The 18,105-nt window shown below is 48.8% G+C and overlaps 2 protein-coding genes across 2 annotated transcripts in view; one reads left to right on the forward strand and one right to left on the reverse strand.

Moving 5' to 3' along the window:
- Positions 1 to 1,320: 1,320 nt before the first annotated feature.
- On the forward strand, positions 1,321 to 12,109 carry LOC119111241 (kinesin-like protein KIF9). The gene is made up of 8 exons (XM_037235062.1): positions 1,321 to 1,510; positions 1,994 to 2,169; positions 2,760 to 2,853; positions 3,413 to 3,595; positions 4,110 to 4,298; positions 9,367 to 9,483; positions 10,724 to 10,824; positions 12,055 to 12,109. The coding sequence occupies exons 2-8, from the start codon at positions 2,063 to 2,065 to the stop codon at positions 12,107 to 12,109; spliced, it is 846 nt and encodes a 281-aa protein (XP_037090957.1). The 5' UTR covers positions 1,321 to 1,510; positions 1,994 to 2,062.
- A 4,345-nt stretch (positions 12,110 to 16,454) lies between these two features.
- Positions 16,455 to 18,105, reverse strand: part of LOC119111242 (disintegrin and metalloproteinase domain-containing protein 10-like) — a 30,121-nt gene continuing 28,470 nt past the window's right edge. The window contains 1 exon segment of the mRNA XM_037235063.1: positions 16,455 to 16,467. Coding sequence (XP_037090958.1) covers positions 16,455 to 16,467 — 13 coding nt within the window.

Consider the following 18,105-nt stretch of genomic DNA (forward strand, 5'->3'; position numbering starts at 1 on the left):
TGGTTGTTTCTGGAGCTTCGTCACGATTCATTAAATTCAGTGGTCATGCATCATGTGGTCACAATCCTTCCTAACTGTCGCCAACGCGCGTACTTTTCTGTGAGACAACTCGATCATTTCGTAGGACATCTTAACTCCTTGGCGGTGCAAACCGTCCCGGTAACACTGCACATCCCTCCAGGGTTCTGGTTAGTTTAGCGGCCAGAACTATCTCGAATAACACCAACCGTTTCTGGATGTGGGACCACTTGACCTGAGCAGCGGCTGCCTTCCCTCCTTCCCTCCATTTCTCTCCTCGTCTTCCTCCACTTTCCAGTCCCTCACTCCAGCGTCGGTCGACTCCTCGCGGCAACCGGCCGGATTGGCGCCTTATCAGCGAGCCGCAGCGACCGCCTGCCCCGAGGCGATTACGGCCCAATCGACGCCGTCCTCACGGATGAAGGCCTCGGGGCCGCACGGCCGGTCGACCTGACGCAGAGAGATGGCGGTAGGCGTCGACGGCGTAGGTGAGCTGCATACTTTTCGGCATGTGCGCCGTAGGCTGGAAGAACGCTCCTGTCTTGATGCGAAGTATTGAAAAAAGAACAACGGGAAAGGATTCTCCTTATCATGCCGAAACATTGTAGACAAAGATGCGACGAAATTTCAACACAAATGTTTGGGTAATGAGGTACATGCGCGATAGGTACAGCAATTAAGTACCTTCGCAGGCAAAAAAGAACAGCATAAGTCAGACGTAACGTTTATAAAACGGCTAGAAAATGGCTCCAATTTTCAGATTCTTATCGGCCATGATAGTTGCCATGGCAACGGTAACAGCATTTCGTGATTGGCACTTGCATGCCTTACAAGCATTTCAGTCCCTTCACAAAGCCGTGCTGAGAACAGATCGATTCAGTATTGAGTTGCATTGGTTTGGTTATGATCAAGGAAGTGTCGCTTTGAGCACAATCGATTCTAATTTCATTATGCTGGCGGGTTGTTTTCCAGTGGGCGTTAGTGATGTGTCTTGGCGCCACAGCTTTCGAATGAGCAAATGAATATTGTGCTAACGTAAACCCATCACTATAGTTAAATAATAGCTGACATATCACGGAAAGATTGTCCTGTCGCTTTGCTTGTTCGCCTTGGAGAGCGTGGAAACGTGCATATTCTAGTCTCTTCATTCAAACTGGCTATGTGCTTTAAACTTCTGAAATTAGCGTAGTACATGCGCTTGAGATTTTAACTCCTTTGAAACAGAACCGTCGGCAGTGAAGAATCTCAGTCTATGAAGATGGTAGCGCAGTCGACAAACGAAAACGACACCACGCAGGAGAACGCCCCTCGCTTCAGCTCTCCGAGCTCGAGCTTTCCACAACCTTCGGACCAGCAGCGGAGACGAACGCTGGGCAAATGCGAGCCCTACAAACCTGACCCTGTCGGCGCAAGGCCTGTCGCTACTTTTGTCAGATTCTTGCCAACATCATCCTTTGATCACGAATGCATCAAGGTGGACACGGAAGCCAACGTAAGATAATCTATGGCATCGTGCCTTAACTTTATGGTAAATAACAAATATTTACGGGAAAGAACCATCATTCCGAGTGCTTTTTTAAAGGAAAGGGATTTGAAAGATTATTGAAAAAGAATGTTGTGAATTCTAGAATATAAGAAGTCGTAGAAGTTTCGGTGCATTGTCCTGCTTAATTTCACATAATTCTCTTCTTGGGCATTGCCTTTCATGACTCAAAATTCTGCGAGGTCGTTGTGCGTGCATGGACACCGTCGGGTGACAATGCGGCAGTTGCGCTTTTGTTTATGATTATGCTGTGTATAGCGTTACATCCGGAAGCAATGTGTGGAAGGGGCAATATTTTGATTGTTCTGGATTGCTCTGGCTGCAAAGTTGCCTTTTGTAAACTTGCTCCGGTAAACGTTTCCAAAGGATGGAAATTGGGAATGCTTATTGGGAATGTCCCTGCATGCAGTCGTTTCTGTGTTGCTGTTGCAGACGGTGGGCATAGAATGCGGCGCGGCCACTGGCAAACTTCTTTGCTCGAAGAACCCTCCTCGATCTCGAATGATGTCTTTGAACCAGAAGTTTTTGTCCTTCGGTGCAAATAGTGTGTTCCTGAACGCAAGTCAGGAGGACTTCTTTAACAACGTCATGCAAGATATGGTGGACAAGTAAATACGCCATCTGTGATATCGTCCTTTTCGTTCGCCATTTAGTTCTCACTTGGAGCATGAAGTAAATATGTGGTATCGTCTCTTTCGATTGCCATTTAGTTCCCATCTGAAGCACATGAAATCGCTTCTGGCCCCTTTAATGTTTTTACGTGGTGAAATAAACAGCATTCTTCAGAAACCACTGTAAATGCATTGCTGTACTACACAATTAATCGCGTTATGGACGAAACTGGCACGTCTGATGATTTGCCATTCAAGGGCAAAGTGATGTTAACGACGCAAAAAACGCATTTCTCTGTTCTTTGTAGAATGCTGTTGGCCACTAGCACCTCAAATTTTTCCACGACCCCAAAAATGTCAGTAATGCTCTGAATGTGTGACTTTACTGGGGAGGCAAGCTGGCGCTGTTCGTCCGGTCGACTCAGCCCTTGTGACCGGGCCCAGACACGTTAAGAACGTGTGGGCCTATACCACTGACCGCATGAGGTAAGTTGCCTGAAAACGCTTGAGAGTGAGTGCAAGTACGTGAATGTCGGGACGCTTTTGTCTTTTGCAAAATGTATTGCAAGGACGTGTGTGCTTTCCAGATCGCTGGATGGCTACAGTGGAACTATCATCGCCTGTGGATCGGTGGGGACCGGCAAGACCTACACCTTGTTCTCTCCCAAGGAGAAGTACCAGGTGCGAACCAGGTGCCTGACTTGTCGAGCTGCTGTGTCCGTCACCGACAACGAGCCGGCCGAGCCGTGGGCTAGAGTAGAGCGAACAGTGATGCGATGTAGGGAGGGGCACAGTCGAGAGATCGCAGATGAACCAACTCGGTTAATACATGGGCTCTTCGAGTCACTTCCAAGAGGCATCTCAGATCATACAAAATGGCTCGAAAAATCGCTCAAAAGATCAACGGCTAGAAGCTGACGTGAGTTGCTGTCATGCATCCTTTCCGGCTTGAAATAACAAAGCAATGCTCTAAGTGTCATCTGTAACAAGAGCTGTCGCCACATCAATTATATTTAATTCCATCGTGTCATATCACTCGAGATGCGCACGCCTGACCAACGCCACCTTTGTGGCGTTGGTCGTCTGTATTTCGTTCAGGGTATCGTTTAGGGCATAGCTTAGGGCCATCTGTATTTCGTTTAGGGTATCATTTAGGGTATCGTTTAGGACATCTGTATTTCGTTTCGCCATTGCGCGCTGCCGCGCTGCCGCAGCCGGACTGAAGCTGCCGCTGTTTCAGTACCGCGGCCTGGTGGCGCGCTGCGTGGAGCGCCTCTTCAAGACACTGGCGGAGTGGGACGAGCGCACCGCTGCCATCTCCATGTCCTTCATCGAAGTGGTCGGCGAGACTGTCTATGACCTGCTGCGACCCAAAAAACCAAGCGTCACCATCGTCGATGGCGGGAACACCCTGCGCTTGAATGTAACGTGTCGCAAGTACCATGGTGCACCGTGGTGCCTCTAGGAGCTGACGTGTAGGAGCCAGTCCGAATGACGAAGTCTTGCCTCCGTAGCGCTCTTGCGGTGTCACAAATATGTTACAAGGGTTGTCAATTTGCCAAAGCGGATACGCTACCAACATTGAACTAGCTGTCGACAGACTGCTACTTTTGGACGCATCCACAAAACCACAGTGAGAGCAAAGTACAACGAATTAAGTGATGTGTAGATGCCAATTGCAAGCCAGTAAGCTATAGATGTTTTGTGACTAACAACCAGGGTATCAGTTGAAAACACTACAAAGGAAGGTTTGATGCCGAAATGTGTACCTTAGACTATATCATGAGTGACTGTGTATTCAACAATGACCAGCCAGCCCCTGTAAGCTGCGGATTCGCTTCCACTTTCGGATTATGATGTCCCACAGCCGAAGGTGGTACTAGACAGCACACTGGGCGACAAATACAGTATAGCCAGCCACAGCCATACCGTTGCAGGGTATGTTTTCCGAGCGAGTGGTGACGGCGGAGTCGGCGCTGGTGGCGCTGTTCCGTGGCTGCGCGCTGCGCACGACCCACCAGCACCCGCGGAACTCCGCCGGCAGCTCCACCGGCCACGCCATCCTCACGCTCAGCGTCGAGTCGCGCAGCCTGGTGGAGACAGAGCCGTTCGACCGGCACGCCGAGGTGAGACATAGCAGCCAGTCAGCAGCGCTGGAGCCGTTTGACCAGCACGCCGAGGCGAGGAACATCTGCCAGTCAGCAGCGCTGGAGCCGTTTGACCGGCACGCCGAGGTGATGCTTATCAGCCAGTCAGCAGCGCTGGAGCCGTTTGACCGGCACGCCAAGGTGATTCACAGCAGCCAGTCAGCAGTGCTGGAGCCGTTTGACGGGCACTCCGAGGTGAGGCCCAGCAGCCAGTCAGCAGCGCTGGAGCCCTTTGACCGGCACGCAGGGGTGATGCATATCAGGCAGTCAGCAGCGCTGGTGCAGAGCTTGGTAGCCATTGATGCGATCTACTCTGGCTGTGCATCCTCTGCTCCAGGACCGAAGTCAGACACCACTTTGTCCTCCGCGTACAGTGTGGTATGGTCTGAGCAAGGAGACTTCCTGGAGGCAGGACGTCCAAAAAATGCTCCGCGCTTTTGAAATACGTGGCGAAGATGTACGGCTGCGTCATCTAAACAATAATGTTAGTTATTCTGCAAATATAGCTCAAAGTGAAGACGAATTAAATGAACACATATACACCCGACTGCCCCATGAAAACAGCCCGCATCGGTGCGCTAGAACATGAAACCGTTTGATTTCATCTAGCCAATCGGTCGCACATTTGCACAGTTCTGCAGAAGATCACGCACGACTCCTTGGGGTGCCAAATATACATGTCGGATGATCCATAACTTTCACCAACCATAGAAGAGGCTAACTGTCCCAGTCGGTTGTTGGAAGATCGTCAAGAACCAGGGGAATACCAAGAGCCAAGGCCAAAGCTTGTAAACTTGCCGTCATGGCGTAATCAAGGGCAAAATGCCCACCTACAAGCTCCGTATCTCCCTCAAATTTGTAATGGGCTCATCAGTTTTGCCGAATTTGCAGGAGTGGTAGGATGTCATGTGACCTATAAGAGCTTATTGCTTATTGTTGGGAAAAATTCGGGATCAAGGGCCAGGGGTCAGGTTCACGTTGTGCCTTTTTTAGCATTGACGTACACTTGAGCCCAATTTAATCCTGCATGACCATTTGCTGTCGACGCGTCCTGAAACTCCAGACACCAGTTTGATGCCCAGATGTTAACAATAGAACTGAGAGGTGCTAAAATGCCGTCCAAGCACATGCAGCCTGGGCTCAGTTTCCGGCCCACTTCTATGTGACCGTGTTGACCCCAAAGTACGATCTCTACAAAACCAAAACTAACTGTCCCTCTGGCCTTTGTTTGTCACTGCCCCAATTCCATTTGGTTTACTGTTGACACTTCGAGATATGGAAGCTATGTCATGTAGTGAAGGAGCAAATGGGACTGACAAACACCGAAATTTTTAGACGGACGCTAGTGCTTACGCTGGTAAATATTTTGATCGTTGTAAAGCTTAAATCGACCATTAAGCTTTTTGGAAATATTGAGCACTCGATCCTTTGAGCCTGAATTTGACCTTGAACAGTAGCCTTGAGAGATGGGATACTTTTACTAATGCCAATGCATACAGCAGTGATTTTTCCGACATGGAGAAGACTCACATCGACTGGTATTTTTTGGGTGATAGAGTTTCCGTCTTTTAAGAATAAATTTGGCCTTGAAGGGTGACCTTGAAGGGTCAGGACTTCTTAACGGATGCTAGTTTATGCGCCAGTGATTTTTCTGATGCTTAGAATTCCAGATCGGCCGGTTGTATGTGGGTGGTATGGAATTCGCCGGCCATTGAGCCCGAACTTAGGGTTTTCAAGTATTATAATATTCACCACTACGTGAACTACCATGCGTCAAAAACCAACACCTTCCGAAGTCCTCTTTCAAGGCCATATTCAGGATTAAAGGATGGAAAACTCCATATTACCAAAAATAACCGCCCGATTTGTACTTTTCAAGCATTACAGTATTCACCAGCGCAAGCGCTAGCGTGCGTCCAAAACTTTGACCCCTCAAGGTCACCCTTTAAGGTAAAATTCAGTCTCACCGGACGAAGAAATCAATAACACGAAAAATTAGCGGCTGCTTTGGGATTTTTGAGTGGCAGAAAAATCACTAGTGTATGAAATAGTGAAAAGGTCCTGACCACTCAAGGCCATTATTCAGGTTAAAATTTAGGCTGAAATGACGGGAAACTCAATGTTATCAGAAACTCTGGGGATTTCGAATTTGTTAGTACCGGAGTACCTACTACAGGATTAACTATCATCCGTCAAAAGGAACTTTTCTCATGGTTACCTTTCAAGCTCAAATTTAGGCTCAAAGAACGGGAACTTGATATCACAAAAAATACCGGCCGATTTCAACTTTTCAAGCATCAGAATATTCACCAGTGAAGGAACTAGCATCCGTCAAAAAGCCCTTACCTATCAAAGCCAATCCAACAAAGTTGAATTCAGCCTCAACTGACGGAGAGCTCGTGTGATCAAAAGCTTGGTTGTCAATTTCAACTTTTCAAACATCTGAATATTTGTCAGCACAAGAACTAGGGTGCGTCGAAAGGCCCTGAAGACTCAAGGTCATCCTGCAAGGTCAAATTCATTCCGCGATTTAGTTAGCGACGATTTACGATGACGATGACGATGCATGATGACGGTGATTCCAATGTTACTGAAAATGCGCCTTTTGGTCAATTATGGCACGAGAACAGCAAAAATAACCTTTTGGGAGGATGGGAGGGGGAGAGTTCTTCCACATACGAAAAAATCTTGAACATGTGACACCCCAGTTTTGGCCCCCAATTTTAGTGTCTTGGGGAGGATGTATTTCTCGCTTGTTTTGAGAATCTAATTCCTGACTGACACTGGTTCCTGACTTCATGGCAACCAATGGATCCACAAGTTCATGGGACGAAATTAGGGACAGGATTACACCGGCGTCATGTCCACCTTAAACATCCGCATCGACAAGATTATTATTACTAGATTAGAAGATTTACAAGATTATTAAAGATTATTATACTATTGCAATTTCAGAATCAGAGTAACTCCGAAAATTTGCTTACGTTTTGAGCGGTGCCCTCTTCCACCTAGTGGGCGTCTAAAAGGATAGCGTTCAGCGCAACTTTGCTGGCGGAAAAATGTTTTTTCGTGCACGAATCGCTCAGTGTCAGTCATCTAGTCGCGCGGAAAGAATATTCTGGCTGCCCTGATAAGTCATTCCAGAGTTTGTGGTAAAGTGGTTACTCCCGACAACTTAGTCGTAGCGGGAACTCTTGCATTTACCCGGCCAGTGGGGGTAAATGTCGCCTACCCATGTACTGCAGATGACGTAAGCTAGGATCAGGCACTGTTTACCATGACATCATGGTTGACAGGGAAAGAAGCAGAAGGCCATCTCATTCAGAATTTCAGACTTGGATTAAAAGCACGTTAGGGGAGACAAGGGAGAGTTGCATCATCTTTATTCAGAGCTCAGCTATGACATAACTACTGAGGATGGTGGACCAATGCGTGTATCCCTGCAGACGATTATAGCCTTCAGCTACATATAAAATGTTAAAATCTGGGAGAACGTCCTCACTTTTTGTTAACTGACATCGGTACGAACACGTTTCAATGATACAAACTGGCCTGCTCTTGGAGCAATTGGTATCACATGGTGGGGGGAAGTTATATCAATTTTGTAACTAGAGTAGGTTGAATCGCGAGCAAGCTGAACGTGTTACGATATGCGAGTAAAAAATGCCCGTCACAATTCGTCGTGATTCCCACATGAGAAATATTTTCCCTTTCTAGTCAGCCAGTGTTTACTTTACAACTACTATCACCCTCGGTTTTGGTGCTCGGGTAGGTATTGTGGATCTGGCATAGGTACTGCAGATGCCGATGTATTGTCTGGATGGCAAAGAGTGGCGGTAATTATTTCATTGAATCATTGATAATAAGTCAGACAGTGACATCTTTGTCGGTGCAATGTATCACTGACACCATATGCCCCATGCACAGCTGGTACAACATGTACTGTCCGCCATCTTGGAAGAAAGCTTGCAACCACCCCGAAATCCTTCGCGAGCAGTCGCCAGACGTTTTGGCGGCATGTACAACACACGCGCTTCCTACCAATCCGTACAACATTCCACTTAGCCTGCCTTTGTCAGAAAAGTTTGAGAACGCATTTCCACCGATTGCTAGAACTTTCAGCGATATGTAAAAAGATATTCTGTCGCGCTCACCCCAAGACGCGAGCACGCATGCAGGCGGAAGTACATTGAAAGATAGAGGGGGCTGCTGTGCGTCGGCCGCGTGATTCACGACCATCTGCCGCATGTGTGTAGAGTAAATCGCTCTGATATAACTCATTCCACCCTCCGCTACTTCCAGCAAAGCTCACGCTATAGGAGTAACACTTCCGCAACTATACCCTTGTCATGAGCTTTTTAGCCATGAGTTATCTGAGCGTAGGCAAAATTGTTTTAGTGTAGGCATATGCATGCTTTTTTGTCATGTATCTGACAGAGTGTATCATATCATGATAACAATCCACCTTTGAGAAGGCAAGCTCAGATAAATTTTCTCACGATTAGAGCTTAAATACACCGGTCTTTACATTCCCTGCTTGAATACAACCGGTCTACCCACCTCGTGTTCTGACTTATTTATATTTAAGCTGATTCACACACATTTAGGCCCAATGAATGTATGTCAGTTTATAATACTGAGCTGGATGACGTGCTCATTCTGTGAATGACAGTTTGACGTGTTTATAGCGTAGTTGACATTGGCACTTCGTCAAGATGTTTGCAAAAGTTCCTGTCATGTTGTCCATGGCTAGCGTTCATGCGTTGCACGCACTGCATCACTTACTTCTGCACTTGTACTGGCTGCTGGGTGTGTATTTACGGGGCGTCCGTCTGGGCCACACGCCCCGAGCTGTATTTCAGCTGACGTTTGTGGACATGGCCGGCTTTGTTTCGGCAGCTGTTTTGTGTATGTATAGTGCCCGCCTGTGCCACATTTCCCCGGCTGTTTTCCAGCTGACGTTTGTGGACATGGCCGGCTTTGTTTTTGGCTGCTGGGTGTGTATGTAAAGCGCCCGCATGTGCCACACTTCCCGGCTGTTTTCCAGCTGACGTTTGTGGACATGGCCGGCTTTGAGAAGCTGCGCAGCTGGGAGAGCTGCTCCGGCCGGCTCATTCCCGGCGTCGTGGTCGGCGTCAACAAGTCCATGACCTTCCTGGAGCAGGTAGGCTTGGAAGGAGCAGACGCGTCTGACCATAGCCAGGGCGTTCAGGCCCCCAACGGTGGCCGCAGGGGGGAGCTTAACACATTGATCGGCACAGGGTTGGGGTGATCATTTTGGTCATGGTCATGCGTGCGGTGCTATTTGAGGACGCGTTCAGCGGTACAGCGGTGCAGTGGCTGGCAGTGGTGAGCTGTCGGTAAGGGACGCAGCAAACAGAGCATCCGACACACTCAGCGTTCCGTATCAGTTCATGAGCCCTGCACGCATCAGATTGCAGGCATGGTACTGCGGGCTCCGATGATGTACCCGGATGACTGAATGTGTGGCCATTATAGAAAGTTGTTTTGACAATAAATGCTCATACTTCTACGTCCGGACATATCTCCAGACTCAAGCTCACACGGAACAAGCGTGCACCTACTGCCTTCGCAATGGAAAATGTGGGGTTGAATTTAACTGGTTTAACTAGCGGCACGTACCTCTGTTTAAACCTGCTGACGACTTGTGAAAATTAGGTCATTCCTCGGTCATTCATGAATCTGACCTTTGATACCCGCGCATGGAAAGTGCTCATGCTGCTGGGCTGTGAAATGTGTACTGACAGCAGTTTGGCATATTTTAGAAACCCGCCATATCGTGACCTATGGCCCGTGGTTTTACACCGGGCCCTCACGGTCAGTTCGACCTAGGTTATCGGATTTGGGGCGTGCTGTGACCTGCCTGACCATGCCAGGCTAAGGTAGGCCAGGCCGAACCTCTCAGGTTGATGTGACCTGCCTGACCATGTCAGGCCGGGGTAGGCCAGGCTGGACCTCTCAGGTTGATGTGACCTGTCTGACCATGCCAGGTTGGGGTTGGCCAGGCCGGACATTTCAGATCGCTTCAGAGGTTTTTGAAAAAATTCTGGAACTTTACAATAGAACCGTGTAATTGGGGTGTAAAACAAATAAATTACTTCTTAAGAAGGAGATTTCCATGTTTAGTTGTTCCATCCACGACTGCACCGATGGAAAGACAGGCAGTGGATGCACCCAAATTTCGACCATTATCGGAAGCAAATGGAACCTGCCATGCTCCCGTATCAGAGGATTGTTATAAAAATAAATCTGTACCGACGTAGTGTGTCCGCAGCGCTAACTTTTAAGCGATATACACAGCATTTGTAAGAATCGATCGTCTTGCAATAGTTCCAGTCAAACTAAAACTCTATATAGTTTGCTTAATGTAATTTCGTTTTCAGCTGATCATGTCGATGGCAGAGAAGCGTTCATACCTTCCAGTGCGAGTTTCGAAGCTAACCCACATCCTGAAGTCGAAGATCGGTAACAAATGCGACACAAGGTAAGCTGCGACATCGGTTTGCGAGGTTCTTAAAGGGAGTATCCCACATTTGGGAAATGCTCCAGAAGCCTACTCCGGCGAAACCTCAGTACCAGTTACGCCTAAGAATAGCTCTGGGTAGTGCTGACATTTGATGCCTGTGCTAACGCGGCGCCATCAAGATATTATGGAATGATTTATTTGAAATATTCGCGAGTCAAAATTACGCTGACAATGTTTTGACACGGCACCGCACTTCTTTTTCTTAGTAGCCCCAGAGTGTCACCCTAGGTTGGACGAGCGACTATTCGCAGACCCTTCCCATTGAATATCTGTCAATCCTACCGCCACCTATCAACGCGTTTTCAAGTCAACTACGTGACCGCGGCGTGTAGCAGAAGTCTGGCCGGGGCCACCACCATAATATGCATCCATTACGAGTCGTTCTACACGAATGGCTTAATGTTCCGTTCGAGTCAATGTGCTGTATGTTGGATAGCAAAAACGACGATGCAACCATGATGAAAACGCATCAGGAACGTAATGAAGGGCACACAGGAAAACACTTCTCTCGATGTCACGCTAGTAAAATCTTTACAAAAACATAGCGCAACTATGGGAGGTCACAACGGCTGGCGGCAGGCGGCTCCAGGACGAGGCCACAAGATATGGAAACGCCCTGTGAGACATGGATAGTCAGAAAGAGGACAGCTCCAACGAGCCGGTCGCCGTTGGCCGGACACTCCAGGCCAGCAAAATTGCCATCCTTTCATCTTAACCACTCCTACATTACATCATCCCCCTTGCCGTCCGTGAAGATGCTGGGAGCTACCTTCGGCCGTATCCTGCCCTGATAACAGGCCATCAACATCAGTACAACATCAACAAGATCAAGTACAACATCATCCTGTTCAGCTATATCAATATCCGATTGATCATTTGATTTCATTTCAATCCCGCAAATTCCTTATCGGAGTTGACGTTTCCCTCTCGTCGAGTGCTGCTCTCAGTCTGGGGCGCGGACGCTGCCTGCTATCTCAGCCGCATGCGAAAGGTGAATATCGTGGTCTGGGTCATCCCGTGGGCACGGGGCCGGGATCACATCTCATCCACTTTGGAGTCGCTGGGGTGGCGCGGCATGAATAACTTTGCTACGCGCCTTCACCACACTGGCATCTTCCGGGCCATGAATGACCCTTGCGCTCCGGTGGCGGCCTGGTCGCTGCCCACCCCTGCGCCGTTGTTGGTCAGCGCGTCGCGAGATCGGTGGCGGCTGCCGCCCTCTGGCTGCCCGCTTTCCGGCTGAGACGAAGGAAAGACTGTGTGAAAGACTAAGATTGGCCCGCAGAGCGTCGACGTAATTTGTGGCCTCGTACTGAAACCGCCCGCCGTAGCCGTGGTGGATTCCCGGAGCCGTGCTGTGTTCATGTCCAGGCTTTACGAACATGACGTAGAGGAGAGTCTTTGTCTTTGTGCGCTTTTGTTACGTTATTGGTTTGTCCTTTATCATTGTTGCATATCCGTTCTTAAGGACAGTTTGAAGCCAATTGACTAGAATGAAACGTTAAGCCATAGATATCGAACGAACCGTGATGAATACAGGATAATGATGACCATTGCGGTAGCAGCCAGGGACGTCGCTTTAAAAACCTTCGGAAAGGCCTGAGCCCCTCACCCCTCACCCCCACCCACCCAAGTGCTGACTTGAAACCCCTTAATGCGTATAAGCTAACAGGGAGCACTGGGCCAACTGGATGCGGGAAATTATCTTAAAAGTTGGAATGCTAGGCAGCAGGCACCTAAACAATCCATTGATATTTTCATGTTCATTGTGTACCAAAAAGTTTCCTGCGGGCATCTCATGCCTTTGCCATGCGAACACCGTCATATGTTTAACCAGTCTGCGTATTCTTGACACGTTCGGACATTCTTGACGACAATAACTGCGTAAGTATTTGTACAAAGAGTAGTTTACCGCAATATGTGGCAATTTTTAAAAGTGCGAGATGGTCCAGATAAAACTTAACACATGTTTTCCCCTAAACAGTGTCAAGTGTGTTTGTTGCATAATGGCGGCTGTGGTGGTCATGCGATACGACCAGCGACGGCGGTAGTCATGAGTGATCCCTTACTAAGATATATTACGATCCTTTTTTACTGTAAATTGCACTCCATTCCAAGCAATTCATAAAACGCAGCTTATATTTACTTGAAATTGGAAGTCGTACCTCCACAGAAAAACAATGTTAAGCCTACGAAGTCTTAAAGAAGTGTTTTCAATTCTAACATTGGGAACGGGAATTCAAGAAAGCCAAAATCCGTGGGGGAATCAGGTTTTGGGATTAGGTTAGGTCGACATTTTCTGCTAAGTCCCCCCAACCGATTTTAGAAAGGAACACCCCTGGGGTAATTCGTAGCCAAGAGCTCTGTTGTGACGAGCTGCGATCACACCATGTGATTTGAAAACTCGTTGGCAGATGGCAGAAAAATCGGCAAGTATTCCCTGTTGAGGATCCACGAACAGTCGCTCCTCTAGTCCGCGACTGCTGTCGCCATGACAGCGGGCCGTTGTCAGCTATTGTGGACTAGAGGTACCACTGTTGAGCTGTTTTAACCGGCACATTGAGGGTCTGCAGGCCTAAAAAGTTTGAAGCGGTGCGTCACTATCAGAGTTAAAGAAACCGGGTGGAACAAAGTTCAGTTAAACACTGCAGTATAAAACAGAATACACTACATGTACAATGCATGCTAAATCTTCAGTTCATACTAAAATATAAAACATCTAGTTCATACCAAAAACTCCTTGATTTGACGATACGTCTCCCCCCAGTTTCTTCTGTGCTATTACCTGTTTCTCGGAGGTGCTGGGACACACCGTCTTCAGCATGTGGAACTTTGCGGTCTGTGGTTCCGGTGGCTTGTGTTTCCGCTTGCTGAAGGCCAGTTTTCCAGCTATCGGTGACGTCACCTTCACATTGCCAACTCCTGTCTTACCCATTCAGATATCCCAGGCGCTTGGAAACATTCCCTAGCCCATTTCATTTCCAAGTCCGGTAACCTATCTGGCCCACCCGATTTCCGTCCAATATCCCCAGTTCCTATTATCGACAAAGTGGTTGAGCGAGCCGTGCAACGGTGGTTTTACCACCACCTAGCGCATAACCATCTCCTTACATCTTCCCAGCACGGACTCCGTCCTCGTCACTCCGGAAACCACGTTAGTGTCGGCCTCCGACACCTTCTTGGCACCACTAATGGAGGGAGGTCTCACTTCTGTGCCTTTTTGATTTAAGTAAATGCTTTGACGGTATTTGATCACAAAATTTTGATTCAGAAGCTGCAGATGTACGGTACTGCAACCTCTTGGTTGGCCGCCTATCATCAGGGGCGCATCTAGGGTGTGTACCTGAATGATGGGTCAGGACACAGCGTGCTGTCACGGTCGGTTGTCAACAATATGGGCGTCTTCCAAGGTTCGGCATCAGGGCCAGTTCTTTTCACAGTTTGCTCGAATGGTCTGTCTTTGTACGCAGGAAACGCACACGTTTTCTTCAATATGCAGATGACATCCAGATTTTTGTGAGTGGTCCAAAGGACGACCTGAAGGGACTAAATGTAAATAATAGTAATGTAAATGTAAATGTAAATAATAGCAATGTAAATGATCGCCTGAGCACGATTTATTACTCTCTAGCTTAGTAAGCTACTTTCTTTTTAACTAACCTCACCTCACCTCCTTTACCTCACAGTTCGTCCCGTTGCTCAGTTAGTTAGATAGTGTTCCTTACGGTCTAACCACCTAGGAGGGGAGGGGGGGGGGGGGTCAAGTCGTTTTAGGCGCTCGCTATTTGGCCTTACCAGGTATGGCCTGCGGCCGACGGCAACGGGCGCACTAAAGGTCAGGTGGTGTCAGAAGGCAGTACGGACCGTGTCGAGCATTGCAGCACGTTTCATTTTGGCCTCCAAATTCTGCCGTTGACCTGGCATTGCACGATCGGATGGCAGGGGTCAGGGGGTCAGACAACAGCCACCGCTTGGAGGTAGCTCTGGTACCAGAAATTCATCCACTCAGAAGGTTCGGATCAACTTTAAAAAACACTACGGCGGTGGTCATTGGTCCGCGTATGGTAGCCGTGCACTAACGGTGCGGGTGGCTCGCCGACCGCTATCAACGGCCCGGCATAACCGCTGCAGAACCAGTGATGAGGCTTTGACGCTGCAGGTCGGTGACTATTTCAGACGCAGAGGAATGCTGCACCAGGCAACCCTTGAGCTGGAAGGCTTTAAGCTAACATTGGTATCAAAATAAAACATTGCAAGATGTAAATTTTTTCCTTGAAATACTAATAACAATTTTTACTTTAAATTTTCTCTTTTAAATAACGCTGCATAATATAAGCAAATTTTATATGGTAAATATAACTAAGCGTAAACGGTAAATGATGCAAACAACCAGGCCGTGATCACAGAAAGCTAAACGTGCCGCCAGTGATGTGCTCCACGTTCACGACACCGGACGACTTCACCAGCTCACTCACCACCAGCTTGTTCATCAGTCGTGCGTGAGACCAGGAGCACAGGCACGAGACTGGGTCTTGGTCAGCACGGTCCCAGGGGCCGCGCGATGCCACCACCAGCGCCCTCACTCGGGCATGACGACAGCGCCACCTCGGCCGCTCGGCAAGCCGCGCGATCCTCTGCCTCGGCAACACGCGGCAGCAAACGACGGCCTCGGCTGTCAACTGTACGACGGCCTCAGCTGTCAACTGTCGCAGCCGCCTCCCGCGGCCCGGCGGCTGCCGTCTTGATGTGCCGGGAGGCGGCGTGGTGCCGCCGTGAGCACTTGCGAGAGGCTAGAAAATATCGGTGGCTCAGGCTCTCCAGACAGTGGCCGCGGGTTTTAGGACAAAGGGGTATGAAAAAGTGCATGTGCATTAAGTGTGTACGCTCAAGTACGTATGTTTGCAAGCGGACGTATATAAGATGCAAAGTTCGTATGGGATAAGTGCGTATGCAAAAGTTCGTACGCAATGGCTCGTGCGAGAATGTTCGTAAGGTGTGGAACACGTCTGTATAATACTGGTCTTGACTTAAGTTTGCGAAAACAAAAGTTCACACGGAAAATGTTCTTAGGCAATAAAGGACGTGCGGAAACGTTACAAGCAATTGTACGCAGGCAGAGGTCCGTGACCGATGGCGTTCGTTTCGCAAAAATACGCACGAATAAAATTCGCATGCATTTATCATACAGTGATACGTTTGTATGGGTAGTTCTCCTATGGGGGGAGTATTCCATAACAGATGGACCACCCGAGTACCAAGTGGCCTTGTCGTCCGCTTTGAGAGTTCAGTGAAAGTTGATCTACATGGTATGTTAGGAGCATGAATATAGCTGTGTAATTTTCTGACTCTATCCACCTTACATTTAAAAGTTATACCATCGGGCAATGCTGATTTGGGGGTGCGAAAGTTCCTATCACATCTGTTGCAACGTGTCCATATTTTGCTCTGGGCTCTGCGGTTCACATAAGTACCCGCATACCGTGTGTTACTCGCGCTTCTGTCCATCGTATTGAACAGGGGAGCTGGCTTTCACCGCGAGCGTCAGCTGCGACCGGCGCGGGAGACGACGTTCCCTTCATCACTCACCCTCACGCCGTCACACTGAGGGATGAGGGGGAACACAACAAACACGGCGGATGATCTGCAGTGATTTTTTTCTTTGCCGGCGGTCCATTCAGTCCCAGGATCAGTTTGCGTCACTCCCATTCACTCTGGCTCATTTCCGGCAACCGGAGGGCAGCTAGCAAATGCAATTGCATAATGGGAACCAGCAAAAAAGTACAAGTTCATTTCATAAAAATTTAGGCTTATCATCAGACTTGAACCAAGATACAAAATTACCTCTGTTCATCGTCGTCCCCAACCTTCCTCCTCCCTGGTCGACTGGAGTGGTGACCCCCGCAGTTGATAATCATCCAACGCTCGACAAGGATGGGCAGGGCTTCCGCACACGACATGCAGTGCATACCTGTCCACAATCTGTTGCGTACCTACCTGTCAAACGAACTTTATCCCTGAGCAGCATTGCATGCAACGACTGTGTTCTTACATGATACATTTGCGTACGAACTTTTCAGTAGGTGCTTTTGCTAAACGAACTTGTGGTTGACGAACTCTAGGCGCATGAACATTGTCCTACGAACATGTACCATGGGAGATTTTTCTATGCGCACTTTTGTCCACAACGACGTGAATATGAACGTTTAGACGCAGTTCAACAAAACAATTGTAGAGAACGAAATCTTAGCAACAAATCCTTGGATGCATGCGGAACCCGCGTTAGCTGCAAATGCGTGTTATTGTGCACATGGCCCATGCATGCAGGAAACAAACAATGCGGCGAGGGGGGACGCTGGCGGTGTGTCCATCGCTGGTTGATTGTAGCCACGCTTTATTTTTTAGCACATACGTATGAGTGCAGTATTTAAGTTACACGCCCTTGCTTGGAAAGGATCCCGCAACCGTGGTCAGGGTTAATGGTGCTGCACCGATTAGTCAAAATTACGGTTGTGGCCGGATTATGAATTTCAACGTGTGGCCACAATAAGGTAATGGGGTGGTAAGCATTTACAAATGGCACTGTTTATTCTTCAGCAGCCTGCAAGTGGTTAGCAATTCCACTGGCGGGCGAGCAAAGATGGACGTTGACATTTAGCCCATAGCTGTACCCCTGCGTGCAGAACTCGCCTCTTTACCCTGAATTTAAAAGACATGGTACTTGCGTGTTATCTTCTGATCTACTGTTATCTTCTGATCTGAACTTCCGATTCCGATGGAGCATGGTTTATTCGCAAGTAGTGCGGACGACAGGCTGACCCATGGCTGACAGCCGCAGCATGCTCCTGATGGCTGACGATCGCAGCTGACGACCTGTGGCTGACGACCGCAGCTGACGGCCTGTGGCTGACGGTCGCAGCTGACGGCCTGCGGCTGACGGCCGCAGCATGCTCCTGATGGCTCACGGTCGCAGATGGCAGCCTGTAGCTGACGGTCGCAGCTGACGGCTTTTGGCTGACGGTCGCAGCTGACGGTCTCTGGCTGACGGTCGCAGCATACTCCTGATGGCTGACGGTCGCAGCTGACGGGCTGTGGCTGACGGTCGCAGCATACTCTTGATGGCTGACGGTCGCAGCTGACGGGCTGTGGCTGACGGTCGCAGCATACTCCTGATGGCTGACGGCCGTAGCTGTCGGCCTGTCAGGTTGACGGTCACAGCACGGTCCCGAAGAGACCATGTTT

The sequence above is a fragment of the Pollicipes pollicipes genome, unplaced genomic scaffold (assembly GCF_011947565.3).
Source record: "Pollicipes pollicipes isolate AB1234 unplaced genomic scaffold, Ppol_2.1 Scaffold_7261;HRSCAF=8764_pilon_pilon_pilon, whole genome shotgun sequence".
Classification (NCBI taxonomy): domain Eukaryota; kingdom Metazoa; phylum Arthropoda; class Thecostraca; order Pollicipedomorpha; family Pollicipedidae; genus Pollicipes; species Pollicipes pollicipes.